The sequence below is a fragment of the Amphiprion ocellaris genome, chromosome 14 (assembly GCF_022539595.1).
Source record: "Amphiprion ocellaris isolate individual 3 ecotype Okinawa chromosome 14, ASM2253959v1, whole genome shotgun sequence".
NCBI classification, from domain to species: Eukaryota; Metazoa; Chordata; class Actinopteri; family Pomacentridae; genus Amphiprion; species Amphiprion ocellaris.
The window spans coordinates 29,743,490-29,765,899 of NC_072779.1; the positions used below are offsets into that span (position 1 = coordinate 29,743,490).

Genomic DNA, 22,410 nt, shown 5'->3' on the forward strand with positions numbered 1-22,410 from the left:
GAAACACGACATCCACTATTCTCTGTTCCGGATTTACAAGAACAGATGCTCTGCTTTTGATTTGTGATGCAACATTATTATTTTAAATAAGGTACAGACAAAAAAATTAGGATGTTAGCACAAAATGTTGAGGCAATCAGGAGCTTTTTGTAGCTCCTGATGAAACTTCTACACTAGTTTGAGTCTTCTTGAACGAAATGTTCTCTTTGAATTGATGTGTAAGACTTTCAGCTCTTTCCATAAACCCCTCTGGTCTGTCTACGAGTTCAGCTACACTGTTGGACTTTAAACTTCCTAAAATATTAATAAATGTGGTCATGTTAACATCAATCTACTTGGAGATGCTCCTGTAGTCTTTACTGTGACTCTGTTTGGCAATTATTTTCATCTTCCTGTCCCGAGACAATTTTTTTTCTTCCTCTTGTAAATGTTTATTATAGTACATACAACAATACATACTGTTTAAAATATCACTATGTAATTGTTACATTCTGTGTTGAGTAGATAAGGTAGGTTGTGTTTTTTTTTTCCCTCTCTTTTCCCTGTCCCCAGGTATGCTCAGTGGGAGTGGCCAGGTGCACCTGTGGCTCGTTACCAATCGGCAGGGATGGTTAAAAGATGAGTCGGCCTGAACGTCATGGCCAGTGGCCAGATCAGCTGCCAGAGTGTGGTGTGGTGTTGTCTCGCACGGGTCTAAGGGACCCGTGTTGGATCATTTGGAGTGCTGTGTTGGATTTGTTTTGCTGGACAAAAAATAAACGTCTTATCGGTTGACGTCTCACCAACAGATTTCCTGCCTCTTTGTTGTCGTACGTGTTGCTTCCCTCATCCCCTAGCTGTCGGGACGTAACAGTAATCCACTTGTATCAGGGATTTTTCTAGGCCATCTTAGAAGATATTTGTAGAATAAGCAAATATTCCATCAACATTGTAAAATTCACCACATAGGTGAAAAAAATTCTATTATGTATGTCTCTTATGTGCTCACAGAACTGGAGGTACATCCATTAACTACTTCTTGTTTTGGTGTACATGGAGCTAACGTCGTGGTTTTAGCTGTCAGATACTACAAAGCAATGAGGCGTAAGGATATTTTTGGCCATGTCTGCACATAACAATAATAATGATAATAATCATCTTGTGCACAGAAGACAAAGAAATTGTTTTCAAGACATTGGAGATGAACGTAGACGTCACTTCTAGAAATTTGTTTACCTCTCTTTTAGTCCTCTCACTGCTTTCTGTATGAGGATGACCTTGTCAGTGATGGCTTTGTCCCTCTCGATCTCCAGCTGCATGTCGTGGTGGTCCTGAACAACATAAAACAAGTTTAAAATCTTAAATAAATCCTTTGGCATTATTTCAACATGATGCATATCACTAAATACATTTTTGGGGGATAAAAGTATCTCAAATTAACTACAAGAGGCAATTGGAGACAGGTGATGGAGAAGGGATCCACAGTTCTGGGGTAATTTGGCCCAACTTTGAAGATCTTTATCTTCATTAGGAATGAATGGAGCTGAGAATAAGAGCCACAGGAACCTGCAGGAACTTTCCCCAGTGGCTATGAGCCTTTTGTGGAACTCAGTACCTCCTTAGCACTCAGTAACACAAATTAAATGAATCTCCAGGAAGGCTTTACCCCCCAAAAGTCAGCTTGGGGCCTGCAGGGTTGAATGCTGTTGACTGATTGCATATTTGAGTGTTTTGTGCAGTATTTTTCCAACTGCTATTTTTAAAAACCGGCACCTGCACCTGCAAGAAGCTGCAACAATCTTATGCTGGTTTTGTTCGTTACAAAAGGAATCCTGTGATACAGGGACTGATGAGGAAGTCCAGGCCTTGTAAATCTGCAATGAGAAGTCTTTTTTTTTACTTGTTTATTGTCTCCTGACTAGTTTGCCTAATTTTTTACAGGGCTTTAGATCAACAATGCAGTTGAAGTGCAGAAGGAAACTTTACATTTCTTGAAAGTCCCTAGAAAAGTCCCTGGAACTAAAAGTTTTGATAAGTTCTGGTGGAAACTGGTTTTGGTTCCCATATTGGATTTAGATTCAATAGAAATATATAACATCACATCATCTGCATAAGTGCAATATACATGAAACTACAATGCATAAATAGCCACAACCAAAAATTTATTAGAGTTTAAACCCAAGCATGCTGCACAAAATGGGGGCTGGGAGCAGTATTTCTATATTTACACACTATTTTCTCACACGTTCTTTTGCTCTTTATGAGAATAAACAGCACTAACAGTGACCAAGACGTGATTCAGAGTCAGGATACTTCAGTAACACCTGACAGAAGTCATTCTTCCGGGACTCAGCAAGAAAACTTCTACAGGAGAAAACAAACCTTTAGGAAAATCTTGGTCTTTCCGATCTGCCAGTCGTCATGCTTCCCCAGTCTGGCCAAGACTATCTGCTGGCAGGTTCCTCTCAGGTCCTCCTGGAAGAGAGAAAACTGTGTTGAACTGATCATTCCCAAACCAGTAAAGACTGTAGAGTTGCGTGTGATGTACAGCTCATCACACAAGATGTCGAAAAGGTGCTACTGATATTAATACTGCATTAAAGTATTAATATCAGTAGCAACTGCATCCAAATACATTGTTTTATTAAAAAAAACTGTTCTTTAAAGACCAAAGGCAACAGACATTATAGGTATAATATTCTGTACAAAGCATTACCACAGTTCTGAACATTAGCATAATAACTATACATTATTAATAATCTCAAACAAACTCAAACATTGCGTTTCATATTGTGCCACAATGGTCTATGGTCTATTCAGACTCAGATCAAGTTTTTGGCACATACAGGTTGTATCTAGATGAATTTTTAGAAAGTCTGCAGTTTTTGCAAATTAGATTGGAAGTGGTTTGAAATGCATTCCCAGTCAGGTTTCTACAGATGCATATCAGTGACAAAAACAGGAAAATGCCAAGAATACAACAAGTTTCAAACTATGTCCACTAGGATAGATCAGCAATTTAATAATAATGCTACAAGCTGCTCTGAAAACATCTAACCAACTACGAACTACAAACAAAACAGTGGTTGTGTTGTTGACCTGTATGTGAGCAGGTTTGACTCCAGGCATCAGGACTCGGTATCGATCTACAAACTCTGCAAAGCTGTATCTGATTGGATAACCTGCCCTCCTGATCCGGATCGTCTCCATCATGCCAGAGTATCGCAGCTGACGAATGCACAGCTCTCTGTCGAACAACTAAGAAAAAACACAGAAACGTTGAAATCAGACATTGACTCTTGTCTAGAGCAAAACTTTAAAGATTCTTATTTTAGTAAATTCCCGGTAATACAAAAAATTACACTGCCACTTCACTCAACCACTTTTTTAAAAAAGAAATTCTGTATCCAAAACCCTATACTTATAAATGAAGTAATTTATGCTTCTAGATTTAATAGTACAAGTGCTTTCTTCAGCTTAAGCCATTACCCATGGTGTTGTGATATTAGTTGACAGAAGTTGGTATAAGGATAAAGAATATTAAAATATCCCATTCAAGAAGACTATGAAATTTCATGCTTTTCCTTTAAATTAAACAAATGAAATCAATGTTATTTAGATTACAAATGATAAAAACCTTTGTTTTATATTATTGATGTGCTCTATGATTCAGCTTGTTAGCATTACTGTGTTGGCGAGGAAAAAACACTGGACGTAAGTCGAGATTTATACATTATTAAAGATAACATATGGTGCTCTTCAATTGTATTTATATAGTACCAAATATGTTTACATAATGAGGTCAAAATGGTTGGAAAATAATACAGAGAAATGCAACAATTTTAAATTCAATGTTACAAAGTGCTTTGAAATAAGAGGCAGGACTGAAACAAACACAAGCAAACAAAACAGAATGCAAAGAATGGAAAATAATGCAGATTTTTTTAAATGTAGAAAGAGCTAAAATCTAATTTCAGAAAAAGTACATGAATGTATGTGTGTTTTAGCAAAGTGCCATTTGATTTTCAGTATCAAACTTTAGCTAAATTGAGAGGCTTTAAATGACAACAAATACAGACAGAACAAGTCCCTCAGATTAAACTCACCATTGGTTTTTTGAGCTCGTTGGGTTTTATGCAGCGGACGAAGAACGGCTGACAAACGCTGAGTGTCCTCATCAGCATCTCCAGGGACCGTTTGAACTGACTGCTCAGAGTCGGGGAACGTTTCCTCGTCTCAACACCCTGCGAACACAAACACAGTCCAGACGGTTTCAGACGGGTTCACACTGCAGCTATTATCCCGTCTTCAATATGTACATTTATTAATTATCACTGCTGAGGATGCTACAAACAGCACCTTTGTTTAAAATTGCATTCAAATTTAAATATCACAGTGCTGTAGTTTTAAAATGAGGCTTCTCAATTTAGTTTTTTTCTTAAAGCATCTTTAATTTTGATTCTGTGAATCATTTCCATTTGCCTGGGAAACTTGCTGGAGTAGAGCATAACCAAGCAATTATTTGAATACTCTTCTCCTTATTTTCTTAATATATCAATTCATTAATTAGTATGTAAAATGCGAGGTTTAAAAAGGGCTCATAAATATTTAAAGCCTGAAGTGTTCAAATGACTTGTTTTCTCTGAACATCACACCACAAGTCAAAGATATTTGGGTTTGGCATTTACACCTGGAAAATTATTTAAATAATCAGTCAATTAGCAAAATATTCTGTCAATCATTTCATTGTTTCAACTCAGAATTGCAGTTTCAAGACATTTTAAATACCAATAGTTAAATATATTAAATTTCTTTCTCAAGTGAAAAAGTAAAATGCTGCATAAGTTGTACAGACGTTCTTGCAGGTTGCTGACTTAAAGCACCAGTTTGTAGGATTTGGTCACATCTAATGTTTTTAAGTGTGCAGGAAAATCTACACTGCAGCTAGTTCAACCTAATAAACATGAAAGATCCTCTGAAGACCCAGTGTTTGGTTTGTCTTCTCTGGCCTTCTCTAGAAATGCAGCAAACTCAGTGGAGAAACTTAAGTTGATTCTCCACCTCTGAAGATATGAAGACACATTTTAAGCTGATGAAAACACAGCGATTCTTCAGCACAACATAAATATTAACACAAATCCATTTTAAATCCTACACACTAGTATTTCAATAAAGCAACTTTTACACCTAAGTTTAAAAATTTTTCCATGAGAATGACAAAGGACTTCATCTACGGGGTTTAATTTAGGAAACTTAGCATTTTTTTTTTTGTAGAAAAACACAGTCAGTGGGAGTTAATAATGCACATTTGCATTCATATCAGGTTGTAGTTTACCTGTCAACACTAATGAACAAGAAGTGAAGGTTAATATCTCAGATTAAAAGTACTTAAATGACAAATGTCCTTAAAATAAATGTTAATTTTAGGTTTCAAAATTGATTTAACATGTTTCTCTTGACACATTGTCTTTCTGGAAGCACTTAAGGCACAAAAAACAATCCGAAATAAGATGGTTTTTTGGTTTGAATTTTTCAAGCTTATGCCATTATTGGCCCATTTTAAGATGAAAACAGGAAGTGCAAAGTCATTATTCCCCTTTGAGATCAACAAAAACCTACATTTTGAATTAGTTTTGCTCTTCCAGATTTAATGAACAACGCAACAATCTGTTTTCAAAGGTTAATTATAAATATAAATATCTGGACAATCCAACGTAACAGCAAAGACCTAAATTACATCAATCAATCAATCAAAGTTTATTTATACAGCCCAAAGGGTGACCAAAGTGCTTCACAGTACAACAAGAAAATAACGTAAAAACACTACAGTAACTTAAAACAGAAAAATCATCCTCGCACTTACACCTACGGACAAATTTAGAATAATCAATTAACCTCAGCATATTAAATGATACTTTTATACTTATATTGAAAAGTGATACTTTGTCCTCCTCATTTACGATAACAGGTGGACAAATAATTAGCAACTCTTTCAGTAAAATGCAGTTGAGTACACCACCATCACCTGAATAATAAACATAAATTAGACACCAGCTTTCAAGATGTATCCACAAAAAGTGCCTTGATATCATATATATATATATATATATGCACACACACACATTTATAGTCTGAATATTGCTCACATTATGTCAGTGATAACCAGGTTTTGTCATATTCAACACAGCTGCTATCATTAACATGCACAATGCAAACACAGGGTGTTATTTCTACAGACAAATGAAACAGGAGACGATACAGAGTATGTTGGCTCATTTTTACAGCTAAATCAACACAATGTTCCCTCTGGTTTCTGCTACAACAAACTGCACACCTGTGGAATAAAAGGGGGGCTTAGGGAGGCAGAGGGATGCTGCTAGCTGCACCATGGATACTTGGATTCAGTGTAAGCACACAGGGTTGAAATGACCACTAAAGGGTGTTGATTACCTTGGGAGCAGGGGTGCTGGGCTGCTGATAGCCACACAGAAACTGATGTCAGAGGAAAAGACGGAGCGAACAGAGAAGAGACAGCAGAGTGAGAGGAGGGGAGTGGCATTAGTGAAAAGCCAACACCGTGAGGAGAAAAGCTGGAGGGAGGCAAAAGTCACCAGTGACATTTGAAGACAGCAACACCTTCAACAGCATAACAAGAGAAAGAAAAAAGGAGTGACCGGGCGAAATGTTTGCTGGTCTCACCATGGCGACGTCGGCCTGGAAGATCTGCTTGATGAACTTGTTCTTGGACGAGTGGACGAGCTGGATGATGTCGGTGTGGAGGCTGTCTCGGTTCTTCTCCAGGAACCCTGCAATAAATCATATGGACAAAAACACTGAGAGGATGCAGCTGCTGCGCTTAGTTTGGACATAAGACAGTAAAAGCTGATTTAACATTAAATTATGGTCAGAAAGTTTTCAGATAAAGTTGAGGTAGAAAAATCTAATCTGAAACAACATTTTTACAGCAGTTAGCCACTGCTGTTGAGGTTTTATATGTTGAAACAGTGAAACAAAACTGTATTAACTGAATCACTCTTTTGCCAACTTTCCTGAAGTACTTTATGAATTTAATAAACACTCGGCAACAACATGTTGGGTCTTCAACATCATTCGTTCATTAAATCTGGAAAAGAGGAAAGCATTTCAGAGTTTAGTTTTTTGTTGACATCAACGACGAAAATTTATGGTGCACCATCTGTTTTCACCTCAAAATGGGCCAAAAATTTCATAAACTTGTACAATTTTAACCAAAAAAAACAATCTTACTTCTGATTGTTTTTTAGTTGTGCTTTAAGTGCTTGCAGAAAGACGATTTGTCAAGAGAAATGTTTTAAACCATTTTTAAACCTAAAATTTACATTTATTTTAAGAAAATTTAAATGCTTTTAGTCAGAGATGTCAACCTTCATTGTCTGCTACATTAATGCTGACAGGTGAACTATGCTATGAATGCAAAAAGCAATATTAAACTCACATTATTTTCCTACAGAAAGAAATTTAAAGGTTCTTTTTTGTCATTGCTATAAAAACTACGAGAAGCACTTCGCAAATTGGCAAAGTTTTCTGAATTAAACCCCACAAATGAAATCTTTTGTTCTTGTTGCTGCTAGGTTTTTAGGCTTGGGAGTAAAAGATGCATTATTTCAAAATAGCAGCAAAAATAAAACATTTAAAGAACCCAAATTATGCACATGTAGACCATATTTACATGCTGTAATGCTAAAAAAAATATTTTGTTTCTTTCATACTGTACATTACTGCAGAACCTCGTCTCACCTTCTAACTCTGCAGTCTCCAACTTTTTTTGCACCACAGATCAGTTTCAAGCAAGACATTTTTCTATGGACCATTCATTGTGCACATAATAAATGAAAATCTTTTTTTTAAATAAACAAAATGTCCTAAACAAATACAATATTTTTTTATTGTTAAATATGTATTTACTTTTTCTTCTGTCTCAGCATTGAGTCTCTCCCTCCCTCAAAGAAGCAGTCCAGATACGTCTGTTTTTTATTCATTTTGGCCGAGTTTAGATCGACGGCTTCAAACACCCTGCAGATTCCGCCAGAAATAAACTAAAGAATAAAATGTTTTTATCATTTCTGTGCAGCCTGCTACCAAATGACCCCTGGCCCCATGGTTGGGGACCACTGTTCTAACTAAAATGCACAGTTTTAGTTTCTGTCTCTTTAAGGTTGTCCTCCTGAAAAGCTCCGTGTGCTGTGATTGGTCGGGTATCGTAACCTCACATCTATAAATGTGGGGATGACCACTTACTTAGAAGCTGCCATAGTGAGGAAATAATGGTGGACTGAGAGGCAGCTGCTCATTCTTTGGCCGAACTAGCTGCTAGGTAGGAAACATGTGATACATGGTGATATACATAAGTAGTAGAAGAAAAGCTTGGACTTAAAAGGAGGTGTTTCAGGCAGGTAAGGAGAAAGAGAATACCTTAAAAAGTTCTTGGTCTCACCTGGAAACAAGGGGCAGTGCATTGTCAAGTGCATAGGAGTTGAAGAAGAATAAAGAACAAGAACTTTTTGAAGTACCCTCATAACTACCTTTGGTGTGGACCTGTTAAGTTTACAGATCTTTGATAGAGAAAGGTAAAACTAAGTAAGCTTAATATGGGCTCTTTAATGCACGATCCAAGCACCATCACAAACAAGAGAAATAAAAAACACAAAACAGCCCAAATGCGAAATAAAAGGAGAAAATCATAAAATGAAAGAGAATGCACCTCTAGTCTCGTAATGTACGACTCCGGCAAAGTGTTGGATGCCAAACTGGGTTTCGTAGCTGTTTTTCGGAGGGATGTAGTTGGAGTTGAGCTTGTGTTGTGAGTTGAGCTTATACAGCATCGTAGCATCTGTTCCCTGAAAAAAAGATAAAGAACCACACATTAGATTTTTTTGTTTGTTTGTAAAGCTGATGAAGCAAAATGTCTTTCCAGATGAAGGTTTAGATCTCATAAATGGCCTAAAACTGAACCAGCATATCAGTAAATCAGCATAAAAGCAAACCAAGTGTACGTATCTACGTTTTCTAATCAGAAGGTTATGTATTGTCCCTCTCTCTTGTATTGTACCTTAGGAAACTTGCTCTCTTCGTCAATGAGGGAGATGATGTTCATGGGTTTGTTGGCGATCATGTCCAGGGCGTCCTGATTGTCGGTGAACTCGATGTGCTGCCAGCTGATGTCCTCCAGGTTGTATTCCTCCTGCTCCAGCTTGAAGACGTGTCGAACAAAGAACTGTTGCAGGTTCTCGTTGGCGAAGTTGATGCACAGCTGTTCAAAACTGCAGTGAAGAGAGGAAAGAAAGTGCTGAATTAGCAGGAATAACACAGACTTGGATGACTGGATAATCAATAAAAACATTAAAATATAAATGACCTGTTGACAATGAAGTTCTCAAAACCAAAGATGTCCAGTAGCCCGATCGACTTTCGTATGATGTTGGTCTCAGAGGAAGGAGGTCGGAATATGGCGGCGTTGATCTTCTCCACTATCCAGACAAACAGCCTCCCATAGATCCCCTGACGATAAAACACAAATGAATAAAAACACAAACAAACTTCGCTGATACAGAGTTACTCACCACGTCCTACTTGTGCTAATTACTCAGAATCAATGTGCGAAATTGTCTTTATAAGTCAGGTTTGCAAACATCTTCATAGCATATTTCCATTTAATGTGCTATTGCAGCTTTAAATTTCATGCCAATTTTGCACTTTTCAGCCTCTACTGTAGAGATTCATGTTAAGCAGCGATTAGCATGAGCTCCCTACAGCTTACCAAAGAAAGTTGCTTTTTATATGAGTCAATTGGAATGTTTTAACTGAGCATATGGAGAGCAGAGCGTTCAGTCTGGCTGCTCTTGGTCAAATCTTCCACGATTTTTCAGAGGTAAAACATCATCTTTGCATATCACAGCTGCACATTCACTAGTTATAGTTGTACAGTTGGGATTCTCTTCTCCATGAACACATTTTCCCATCAACAGGTCTTTGCAGCAACAGTTTTCATCCTCAGAGAGTGCAGGAACACCACCATTTTCCCAGCGTATGTGATCTTTCCAGATGTCCTGGTCTCTTTCTGCATTCTCTTTCATCGTAACAGTGAAAATCAGCCTCACAAACTCATAACCTAGAGGGTGTGTAGATGAATACTCCATTGTTTAGGTCAGCCAGTTAGTCAAGTTGCTAGTTAGCAAAATGTCCGTTGTAGGATGCTAATTGTGTGTTTACCTCAGTCAGACTGAAAAAAAACACTAAATACGGCCTACAGAAGCTTTTTTGATGCACCTCCTCTTTTCCTGAAATCTCTACAATGCAGGTGAATAGTGCAAAGTTAGCAGAACACATAGAAACACAATGAGCACATTAATATGGAAAAAAAAGCAGGTTGAAATAAACCAGAATTCTCCTTTCAGGAGAGACTTCTGTAAATCTCTGAAGCTCTAACTTATGATTTCAATGGTTGGTCAGTATTTGTATAGCATCTGTCTTATAGAAGTTAACACAAGCGAGAAAAAATAATGACTAAATACAACTAAAGGTGAAAAGAAGAAATAAAACAAACATGTAATTAGCTGGTACAGGTAGATAAAACATAAAACGTCAACAGTATCAACACAAAACCCATTAAATACAAGGTTTAAATGATGTTCCAGATGTTGTCTGTCTGATCTGAAGAGGAAATCTTTCAAAGTCACCATTCCAAACCTATAAAAATCCAGCCAAGGCTCAGAAATATGTTGTACAGCAGGCCTTTGTAATGCTGAAAGTCAGAAGTAAAATATTCAAGGAACCTAACAGGATAGTATTAGGCTCATATATCTTTGTACCAGTTTCAACTCTGAGTGATGAAAACCACTGATTCAAAGTGGAGTTCACGTCTAGATCTTCTGCTGAGAAATCTTTCTCTGAAGCAGTAAAACCTCTATACCTTAACGAAGGCATCCCTGACATCCAGGCCTTGTTCCACATTGAGCGGCGTTGCAACACTTTCACCTCGTGTGATGAGGGTTCGAGTGGTCAAACATACCATCACATCTTTGGGTTCCACCTACCATACCACGACAAAACAAGAAAAACATCAGTGATCAACAGAAAAATGGACGTTAATGTCAAACAGCTTCATTTTTTCTAAGACAGAACACTAATAGTCCTGAATCTTCATCAATGCAATGAACTATTCATCTGGCATATCAATGTGTAAAACACAAGACAGAGATTAAACCACATTTGTGTCTAATAAGACAGTCACTTTGTCAGCCTAGGTCAGTGTTTCTCAAATAGTGGGGCGCGCCCCCCTGGGGGGGCACAGAGGCATGTCAGGGGGGGCACGGGCGACTGGGAGGAAAAGGTCCTTCAACACGGAACTAATTAGCTGAACTATTGTTTTAACGTCGGCCTGTTTTTCGCAGCGTACAACAATACTGAAATTGTGCTGGCCCCATAGACTGTATATGCCATAGATATAAAAAAAAAATATTAATAATAATGATCTTCTGTATATACCTATGGTATATGCACTGGCCGTTCAGACTCCGAAGTACAGACTCCTGAGAACGGGAGAACGCATCGTTAATGTGCAGTCGGAACACCAGCGTACTTGAACACATCACATACTCCGCTCATCTCCTCCGATTATTTTTACCAGCAATGTCAAACATACGGCCTGTGGGCCAAAACCGGCCCACCAGACGGTCCATTTCGGCCTGCAGGACGACTTTACAAATGATAAAAATTACAACAACATTAACTGTAAATTTGTAAAGCTGTAAATTTAAAATAATTTCTAGAACTTGACAAATTGTTCTGATCATGAAGTAAAATACTAGATTGTTCAGTTCCAGATACCTTTGACTGAATGTTTTGTATTTTTGTAGATAAACTGTTATCTGACAGTTACAATGCATGTGTAAATGATGAACTGAGGCATAATAGGCTACTGCTGAAATTGAACTTGTTTTCCTTAAGAAATTTCAGGTTCATAATATTTTGTAAAAAGATACTTCATCAAATGTGAACATTTTCAGAATGTACTTTTTTTGAACTAAAACAAAGGGGAAAAGTTGGAGCTGTGGTTATTTATAGGTTATTATGCTGTGATTTTACTGGTGGGGCCCACTGGAGATCAGATTGGGTTTATGTGGTCCCTGGACTAAAATGAGTTTGACACCCCTGATCTTTACTTCTTTACTGTGAAAAACAACAAAATGGAATCAGATAAAATAACACAGCCCTGCATATTCATGTTTTCACAGTTTTTATATATATATATATATATATATATATATATATATATATATATATATATATATATATATATATATATATATATATATATATATATATATATACACACACACACACAAAGTTATTGAGGGGGCACGAAAGTTTTTTGTCCTCCAAAGGGGGGCCCGACAGAAAAAAATTGAGAACCACTGGCCTAGGTCAATACAGAGCCAGATATTTTATTGCCATAAGTTAGTCATGTTAGCTTTAGTAGTAACTTTGGTGGCTGTCCTATAAAACAAACAAACAAACAAACAAACAACTAAAAAGAAAGAAAAAACAACTGTGGACACATCTGCGGATTGTACTTAAAATTGAACGTAAAATCAATCCCAAGCTCTTAAGTTATCATTTATTACCTGCTTTTTTCATTTTTTGTACATGTACCTTTGTTTTTGGGGAACAATTTTCATGTTAGTGGAGGAACTTTCAGGTCACTCAGCAAAATGGCTGAAGAGCCACCTAAGGGGTCAAAAAGTTAAAGTTTGAGGCCAACTGGAGAAGATATAACAGTTTTTTGTCTTGGAAAGATGGACTCCAGGTTTTAATCACTGCAGGTTTAGAACAAAGGTTAGGTGCTGAATGTGGTCCAGAATTGGAATGAAGATGGGGTTGTAAATATTCACATGGTGTAAGAATCAGAAAAGGAAGAATCTGGGTTGTGAAGGAAAAATCACTCCTTCCCCTTTCTAAAGTAATAATGGCCTTTAGACAGGCAGAGATTAGATATTGTCTATTCTAATGTGATTAAGCAGACGAGTCGTCTCCATATTGTTCTGTAGTCTAAATCTGACCTTCTCCCAACTACAATATATACCCAAAGATCAGAGAGAATCCTCAGAACTGATACTGGCATTGCTTGCATGAACTGCTGCTCTGTTGGTGTCACTTCTCCTGATGTCAGTAAACCTAACTCACAACCTAAACCATCTGAGACTCCAGTGTAAACTTCCACAACATGGGTTACCAATGAAATTACAACGTGAGGGATATCCTCCTTAAACAGTGTTCATTTTTGACAGTTTCAGTATTTGTCCAACACTTCTGCCACTGAGATAGGAAATGCTCTTTCAAGATGCATTTTTACATTGAATTTTACAAGTTACTTTTGTAACGCTGAATACAACTCCTATGATTGAACTATGATAAATTGGCATTTATTGTATAGCACAGAAACACTGTACCATAAGGTTTAAATTTATGTACAACAAGTTTGTGTTCACTATGAAAGCTGTTGCTTTCTTCTTTGGGGGAGATAGGAGAGAGGAGTGAGGTTTCTTCCCTGATTGCAATGATGTAGTTTCATTCTCCATATTGTTAACAATATTAAATTTATGGACAACCCAGCAGTGTCCATGTTATATTATTCAAGGGTAGAACCAATCCGTTATATTTCCACAACACACTGGGAGAACAGTATACACATAGCAGCACCGTGGGCTCCAACTAGACATCCATGTGTCTTCCAAGTTGGGCTGTTGTGCTGATATCACACAGTTTAAATACAGCTTTACACTGTGCAATGCAGAGATATTGTTAAATATAATCAGGTGATTAATACAGCTTCACCACTTACAGATCACATAAAGCACCGCTCAAAAGTTTGGGGTCACTCAGAAATGTCCTTATTTTTAAAAGAAAAGCATTTTTTTCAATGAAGATAACATTAAATTAATCAGAAATATAGTCTAGACATTGTTGTCCCATTTCCAGCAACCATCACTCCTGTGTTCTAATGCTACATTGTGTTAGCTAATGGTGCTGAAAGGCTAATTGATGGTTAGAACCCCTTTGTGCAATTACGTTAGCACATGAATAAAAGTGTGAGTTTTCCTGGAAAACATGATATTGTCTGAGTGATCCCAAACTTTTGAACGGTAGCGTATAAACACATATAGTTCACTGATACACACCTCCATGAGTGAAGCAGCAGTTACCAGGTCAGGAGATCTCACAACCACACAGGCGTCCAGGTTGTCATACGTTCGAGCTGAAAGGAAATCAGAAAGATCATTATTTTATTTCTCACAAGTCTGACAAATATCTCTGATGTGAATATTTACACACCCTCGAATCGCAGGTTTCCCATATGCAGGATGGCAGCCAGCAGCTTGGAAATCTCCCAGTTCTCCGTCTCGGTGAACATGAGGACCTTCATGGCTGATAGGATGCTGGAATAATCGCTGAGGTCGTCTCGACCATCACACTCTGTGCAGCGACCCTGTGATGTACAGCAGACACAGGAGTGTAGGTTTTCATTTGTATTAGCCATCCTGTAGCAGTGGTTCTAGGAGGCGGAGCTTTTTTGTCAATCAAATACTAATAAAAGGGAGCTCTTTGAGTTAGCAGCATACAACGAAAGACAAAAGAACACAAAGTCATCACAAAAAGGGATTGCACCGTGTATAATATAATAAAAGAGCAGATTATTTCAACTAAGGTAGCATTTATTAGACGTGGGGACGGTCACCTCACTACTACATTTACCACATCTTAACCAGTCATTCCTGAAGCATTATATTTCATTGTGTAAAACCAAAACCTATTGCATGAAAACACTTAAATTACAGCTTAAATTTGCTCAGAATCGGATTTTGGTGGACTGATAACGTCATAGCCATGCTCGAACCCCATTGGATCAAAGACCAGCAGGAAGGACTGAACCGTGCAGGCTCACCATGGTGAGGTAGGAGTAGTCTGTGGCCAGACCGAGGCCGAGCTTAGCTTTCATCTCCGGAGCCATGCCCCTCAACATACAGTAGAAGATGTGGTAGTTCCTCTCATCTGGAGCCTGCAGGAGGAAAAAGTAATTATGCTGTGGATTTAACTCTATGTCAGATAAACAAAAAATCTATTTTTTGTTCATGTTAGCACCCAGTCTATATTATTGTTGCATCACATATTATTATTTATATCACTGTCCTCCTTCAATATGGAAGACAAAACAGCATGAACAGCACTGACCATATTAATTAAACTGCTCATAATTAGTACTTATAACAAAAAAAAGATCTGATAAGTATCTTTGAACACACTTTAATGTAGTTGTACGCAGTGTGAATATTAATATTAATGTATTTGACAACAATTACTTCTGCAAACACTTTTAAATGAAGGCTGCTGTATAGACAATGCAAGACAATACAGTAAAACAGCTGTAACATCCTAAATTATCATGAGAAGTTATCATTGTTGAGAAATGTTGTACATTATTAAATACTTAAAATGTCCTAATATCTGCTTACAACTACATTATAGTCTGTATATTATAAATCATCTATTCAATGTTTTATACTGCTTATAAATGTGAAATATGAAAGTCAGGAGTTCAATTCAATCCCATGTACCCATAAATCATCAATCAACTGCTGGAAATGCTAACTAGAATGTCAAATGTAATTAAATTATGAATTAAAATAATAATTTAAAAAAAAATCACTGCAGAGAGTAGCAACCAAAAAATAAAACTCTTTACTGGTTCACATCTGCTAATTCTGACAGTGCCTTATTGTTAAAAAAAATATTTTTGCTTTTAAAAAATTAAAGTACATCTTCGTGACCTGTTTGTAAAGTGTCTCCAGCAGGAACAAATGGTGTCAGGCTGACACTCTCACACAGACTAAAGAAGTCTACGCACAGTTAATTTTAGTTTTCTAAAATAAAATATCTTTCAAGTACCTAAAAAATTGGAATTATCTTTTAAACTTGAATTTGGATGCCTGTCCGTGTTATAAAATCGGATTTCACATTGTACAATAAGCTACCAAATTGTAGATAGACTGATCTGACAAATGATGAAACACAGGATTTAAGATAAGATTTGTAAAAATGTATGTCAGCTTATAAATAAACATGTGAGCTAGTCTTTTCCATTCATAGTTTACATGTGCAGCAGTTTATGGCAATGTAACCAAACTAAACAGAGCTGAAGCTAAATGCCATGCTCGTTATTGACACTTGTGATGTGTTTATTCTGTAATTTATGATTTGCTGTCTCACCTGTCGACACACACGAGACTTCTCCAGCAGGTATTGCTCTATTTTGGCTCCTTCGATCGCCCCTCGCTTGTTGAAGTGGATATCTATGTACTTTCCAAAGCGACTGGAGTTGTCATTACGAATGGTTTTGGCGTTGCCGAAGGCTGCATAAAATGGACAAATCAGACCAAATCAGGTGACAGGAAACAGATGGAGCTGCTAACTGAAAGTATACAGCTGTATTGATGTGATGTTTGACTGTACAAATGTGGAGGTTTGCAAAAAAACATGACTTTTAAACATCATTCTTCACATTGGAGGACTTTAAGGTGATTTTATGCACATGGGAGTCGATGATAAAAATACATTTAAACATCTACAGATCCTCTATAAACCATATATGCTGCTAAAATAATGCAATATGATAACAAAAAAAATTGCTACTAAATAGAACTTAAAGGGAGATTGCTTTCTGAACAGCTGTTTCCAGGGTCTCAGATTGAAGCCAACATGGTCAAAAAGTCCTCAAAGTTCCCCCCTAAGTCACACAATGAGTGGGAAAGCCACATTTGTTGCTGACTGTGTAATAAATTTCTGAAAACCGAGTAGAAGATGATGTTTCTCGGAGTTTAGCGCTGACCTTCAAGGATCGGTGTGGCCTCCAGGACCTGCTGCTCGATCCAGGAGTGTTGACCGCTGATGGCTGCCAGGAACTGCAGAATCAGCTTTGTGCTTTCAGTCTTCCCAGCTCCAGATTCACCGCTATCACACAGAGAAAAAACTGTCAAACAACACTCAAACAACATACACAAATATGATGATTTAGCAACAAAAAACAATAGTACAGGCCTCAGTACAACACGCAAAGTCACTCCTAAGGCGTGTTTCAGCAAGAAAAATCAACTAACAAAGTGTGAAATTTTCCATCCTAGCGGCGCTAACTTCAATTGGAGGTTTAATGCTGAGAGAACTGACGATATGATCTGCAGTTCTAACAAATTTACCTCCTGATTCACCATAAATTTGACGCTACTATTACATCTCTCTTCCACCTTCACATTACAAGGAACTACTATTTCCGAAGACAAGATGGCAAAGATAACAAACCACAACCGGCTGTACTGTTTAGTTTATCATCCAAATTATTATTAAGTATTCAAATTGCTAAATGACTTGAATCTGACTTTTTTTATATGCATGTTACAAGCACGGTGGTTTCTGTTAGCCACACAGGCTTATATGCAAATAGCATTTAACTCGTGTGAAGGAAAAATGATTCTTTTCCCTTTACAAGGTATTTCCTTGCAGCTGTTAGCTGACATCATCCCAAATTATCTTCCGACAGGCAGACACTGTAAGAGGACGATATGCTAGGACTCTCTGCTCTGGTCAAGATTAAATACTATCTATGATGTGACTAAGTAGATGAGTTGTCTCCATATTGGTCTGTAATCTAAATCTGACCCCTCTATCAACTACAATATATACCTGAAGATCAGAGAGAATCCTCAGAACTGATGCTGGCATTGCTAGCATGAACTGCTGCTCTGTTGGTGTCACGTCTCTTGATGTCCGTAAACTTGACTCACAACCTAAACCATCTGAGTCTCCAGTGTGTCTCTGTGTCTGCCTCCTCATACTCCCTGGACCTCGCTGAACTTCCACAACAAATCATTTTCTTTAATTTAGATGTTTAATTGAATTTATAAACATTTCTTCTTTTGCACATCTGGTTATATTGTGTTGTTTTCATGCTTTAATATGCTTTTGACATTTAATATGCTAATTGCAGACAATCTGACAGCCATCGATTGTCAACATTTTCATTTCATATGTGTCATTTTATACAATTTAATTTATTCTACATGAATTATACTAGATCACATTGTTTCCTGTGGCCCCTTTCAAACAATTAAGAGACATAAACAGATCAGGGTAAAAGAGGGTAAGCTTTCTGCTTTTCTTAACAACAAATGGTGTCACTCTGGTCACATAACCCTAAAATTAATCAACTTTCACATATTTCAGCAACTATTAATTTAGAAGTTTCCTTTTCGAGATTAATAAAGAAAGTCTGACATTTCTTTCATAATTCTTGGAAGTAAATGGGTTTGAATATTGTTTTTAAAACTGTAGTTGTTCAGAAATGCTGCATTTGTGTCGCTTTGAGTCCATACAAACTGCAGGTTCACACACCTGATGATGCAGCATTGGTCCTTGTTGTTCCGCTGCATGTTGAAGTAACAGTTGTCTGCAATGGCGAATATGTGCGGCGGCATCTCGCCGATCTTCTTGTTGGTGTAGAGGCGGATCTGGTCTGGAGTATAGATGGGCAGCAGCTGGTAGGGATTCACCGCTACCAGGATGGAGCCAGTGTACGTCTGCAGGAAGCAAAAAAATACAACAGTGGATGTTTCAAACAAGGAAAAGTCTGAATGATGCACATTCATTCACAAGGTTTCAAAGAAAAAAATTCCAGAAAATTTCCTCTTTTAAAATGATTTTTACTATTTCTACTTGGTATAAAACACTGCTTCTATATTTTATTTTTTAAATCATACCAGATCTTTAATTTCACATCCGCGGTTCTTCTTTTCGACTCATTAAAGTGTATTTTACTCTAATTAAATTGATCAGAAAATTGGCAAAGTGTCTCAAAATCCATTAGAATAATCATGAAACTATTTTTTGAAGCAAATTTACACTTTCTAACATCATTTTATCATCCATAATGCACCCAAAAACCTTAGGGCTAAAAAGTAATCATTAATACAGCAAGATAAAGATTTCACAATAATATACGGAAGCCAAGAGCAGCCATGAATATTTTTACATGCCAAGCTCCTTAAAATCCAGATCATAATTTGAATTCCCTAGTTAACCTCTGATATTATTTTCTTGTGATCACAATGGATTTGTCTCATTATGTTGAGATCAGTTCAAGAACTGCTGTTATTTATATTATATCATTTTATAGTTTTTGTGTTTTTAGTCCTTCTGGTGTTTTAACAATTCATTTTAATCTTAGATTTAATTTGTTTGTAAGTTCATTAGTATATCTAAACCAAAAATTAATAAATAACAAATTTAGTGCAGAGAATAGATAGTGCCAAATACAACTACTAATTAACATTTTGAATAAGTGATTGGACAAACTACTGACTATAGATGAACTTAAATATACTGTAGTCACAAAAACACAATTAATTGCTAAGCCACAACTATTTAATTTAAATTATTTGTGTCAAAAAGCAGCTCTGCAATTAAAACACTGCAGTATGACCTGTGGAGTTCCCCAAGGCTCAATCCTGGGGCCTCTTCTATTTAACTAGTTTCCACTTGATAAAATTAGGCAAAACAATAAAACTAACTATATAATTACGCAGATGACACTCAAATGTATCTCATACTATCACCAATAGATTCTCACACACATTAATAACAGCAATGTTTGATTTGGCAGAGAAGGAAAGAGGCTAAGAAAAAACAAAATGAGGCCAAATACCTTGGTGTGACAATGGAGTAGTTTCTAGTTTCTAGTTTTCAGGTTTTTGTACACAATAAACACACAGGATATAATGTGTTAATTAGTGAGCTTTAAAGACATATTTTTTTTTCTCTTTCAATGGAACCAGACCAGCTGTTTTCCCCTGCTGCTAGTCTTTATAGTCAGATAATCTAAACACCTGCTGGCACCAGTTTCATATCTCCAGTGGTGTCAATCTTCTCATCTCACTTTCTCTGAAAATAATATAATAACAGCCGGTTAAATTAAAACCTCTGATAGTCTGAAACCACGATCTTAAAAAGAGCAAGAATCATACTTTCCCGGGTGGCTTTTTCTTTTGTGTGTGCCAGGTCTCTACAAAGTTTTCCAGTGTGTCATAGAACAGAGTTAAATTACTGAAATTATTACAAAAACCAATGAACAAATAAGATTATACATGAAATTTGTTTCATAATTAAAAAAAAAAAAAAAAAAAAACTTGCCACGTATTGGCTATTTTTGAATTTGTACTTAAAAATGTTTATGTCTTCCATTGCTTTGAAAAGCTGATAATTCAATTTTTTAAATAATTTTTTAGGTATTTTAATACTTTATGTTTTCACTATCTACCTAGCTACAGTCTTATTTTTGCCATACAAAGTTTTGACCTTCAGATAACACAGAGTAAAATAAAAAAATACATTCTTGGCTTCTCTTAGCATCCCCATTTAAATACATATGTTAGGAAAACTGCAAATTGGTGTTAGCGTATCACACAGTTTGATTTTATACTCACCCTTCCACCACAATTAGTCTACATGGAGAGAGAACAAAACAACCACAAACCATTATAGTGCTAACTTGGAAGCGCTCTCAAAGAAATAATTTTTTGCTTAATAATTTTGTTGTCTCGTGACAACTACGAGACAACATCCACAGTAAAAACGTCTAATCCTGCTCGGTCAGGTGAGATTTCCTCCTTAAACCATGCTATCAAAGTGATCTCTCTCATGTGTATAGCAGCTGGCTATTGCTATTATCACCTCTTAATCTGAAACAGAAACAAAACTGAAAGCCTCATCTCATAATTCTGACTTCCATATTTTAGAATTATGGTGTACAATCTCATATTTAAGAGCTCCTATTCTTGTAATCATGGCAAAGAAATTATGGTTTATATCAGTCAGTTCTAAAACACAGATATTATGGTGCAACTTCATCAAACACACTATTATTCCACCTGATTTTAAACATGACATTGAGTATTCTGGATGAAACTGTCCAATTATCTGATAGAAATGATCCCGAGTTTCTTTTGTTTTTTTTTTTTCTGTGTGCTTAAATTAACTGGAGCATATAAATATTTGAAACATCATATGTAATAGCATGACTGGTCTTTTCTGCCAATAACATTTTTTGACTGCAATAACAGAATTATGGGTACATTATCCTAAGTACCTTATCTGTATATATGTAAATTTCACCATGTCATATGTGTATATATCCATATGTAGATTCATCATGCCTGGTATATTGTCTCTCGAAGACCTTTTTAATTATTCTATCTTCATTTTTGAACCCTGTTATATTTTTTGTAACTCTTGTGCTTCTTTCTGACTCATCTGTGTCCAACTGCTGTAACATGAATTTACTCAGTGAGGGATCAATAAAGTTGATCTTATCTTAAAGACACAAAGAGTTTGCACAAAAGCCTTTTAAATATAGCAAAGATAGTAAGAGTAGAATAAGAGAAATTAACTTGTACATTTATTCATTCAAATTCAAGTATCAATTTATTTATTGTCATTAAAATGTTGAATACTGAAATGTAATTTAAATGTTACATGTTTTTTTTGGTTGTTATTTTTCCTAATTCCCACACTGAGGGTTTGATGGGAAACCGGTGCACTCAGTTGCATTAAAACTAAAAGTGGAGGCTGGACAGTAACTTTCATTAATCACAAAACAAAGGAACTCTTCATACATCATATCTAGAAAAGCTCCCACTGTCTAATTTGCAAAAATACATTGATCATACTTTATCAGACAGTCTGTGGGAGTCTGCTCGAAATTAATCACACAACAAAAGTCGACTTCAAACTTTAAATTTCACATATTTGTAGCTAATGAGTCATTTTGAGTCAACCAGGAGTGAACCCGACTAAATGCTGTAGCTCTAATTATGAGTTTTAATTACGAACTAACATTTGTTGTTTTTTTTCTTCAGTGAATAAAAAACGCTTCAGTAGAACTCTCTCTAAGAGTGACGTGGGGACGTTGTGTTTTATTTATAGCAACAAGTAAACTCTGTTGCTGGACGGCGCTGAAGGTAAACAGATTAACCTGAATAAGACTTTAAATGGACGATAGCCAATAGTTGCTCATTGCATGAGAATGTAGTCGGTAAACAGAAAACCTTGGAAGTCACTTGTTCTGGATTGTCCAGCCTCCCTGTATGAAAACAGTTACACAAGATGGTTTAATCAATTCTTAATAATGACTCCCAACCTCTATGGGGTGAATTTCAGCTTCTTCCCTCTGGACTGAGGTTTTTAGTCCCAAGGTGAAGGACAAAGCGTTATAAAAACAGCTTTGTTCCTCTCGCCGTCATTGAGCTCAATAAGTCGTGACATTGCACTTTATTTTATTTATCTTATTTCTCA

General features: G+C 36.5%; 1 protein-coding gene across 4 annotated transcripts in view; it reads right to left on the bottom strand.

Annotated features, from left to right (window-relative positions):
* The window catches only part of LOC111564143 (unconventional myosin-VIIa-like), a 72,638-nt gene that overhangs the window by 36,975 nt on the left and 13,253 nt on the right, over positions 1-22,410 (bottom strand). Inside the window, exons 5-21 of one of the 4 annotated variants that reach the window (XM_055017332.1) lie at positions 20,544-20,561; positions 18,457-18,641; positions 16,901-17,022; positions 16,282-16,424; positions 14,960-15,073; positions 14,350-14,503; positions 14,196-14,272; positions 10,928-11,047; positions 9,374-9,516; positions 9,068-9,278; positions 8,720-8,855; positions 6,679-6,785; positions 6,430-6,471; positions 4,086-4,223; positions 3,079-3,237; positions 2,362-2,454; positions 1,216-1,310 (exon numbers count right to left, since the gene is read on the bottom strand). In XM_055017332.1, coding sequence (XP_054873307.1) covers positions 1,216-1,310; positions 2,362-2,454; positions 3,079-3,237; positions 4,086-4,223; positions 6,430-6,471; positions 6,679-6,785; positions 8,720-8,855; positions 9,068-9,278; positions 9,374-9,516; positions 10,928-11,047; positions 14,196-14,272; positions 14,350-14,503; positions 14,960-15,073; positions 16,282-16,424; positions 16,901-17,022; positions 18,457-18,641; positions 20,544-20,561 — 2,057 coding nt within the window. The remainder of the gene's footprint in view (positions 1-1,215; positions 1,311-2,361; positions 2,455-3,078; positions 3,238-4,085; positions 4,224-6,429; positions 6,472-6,678; positions 6,786-8,719; positions 8,856-9,067; positions 9,279-9,373; positions 9,517-10,927; positions 11,048-14,195; positions 14,273-14,349; positions 14,504-14,959; positions 15,074-16,281; positions 16,425-16,900; positions 17,023-18,456; positions 18,642-20,543; positions 20,562-22,410) is intronic. The other 3 variants (XM_035945120.2, XM_055017333.1, XM_023263559.3) reach the window with 3 other exon arrangements.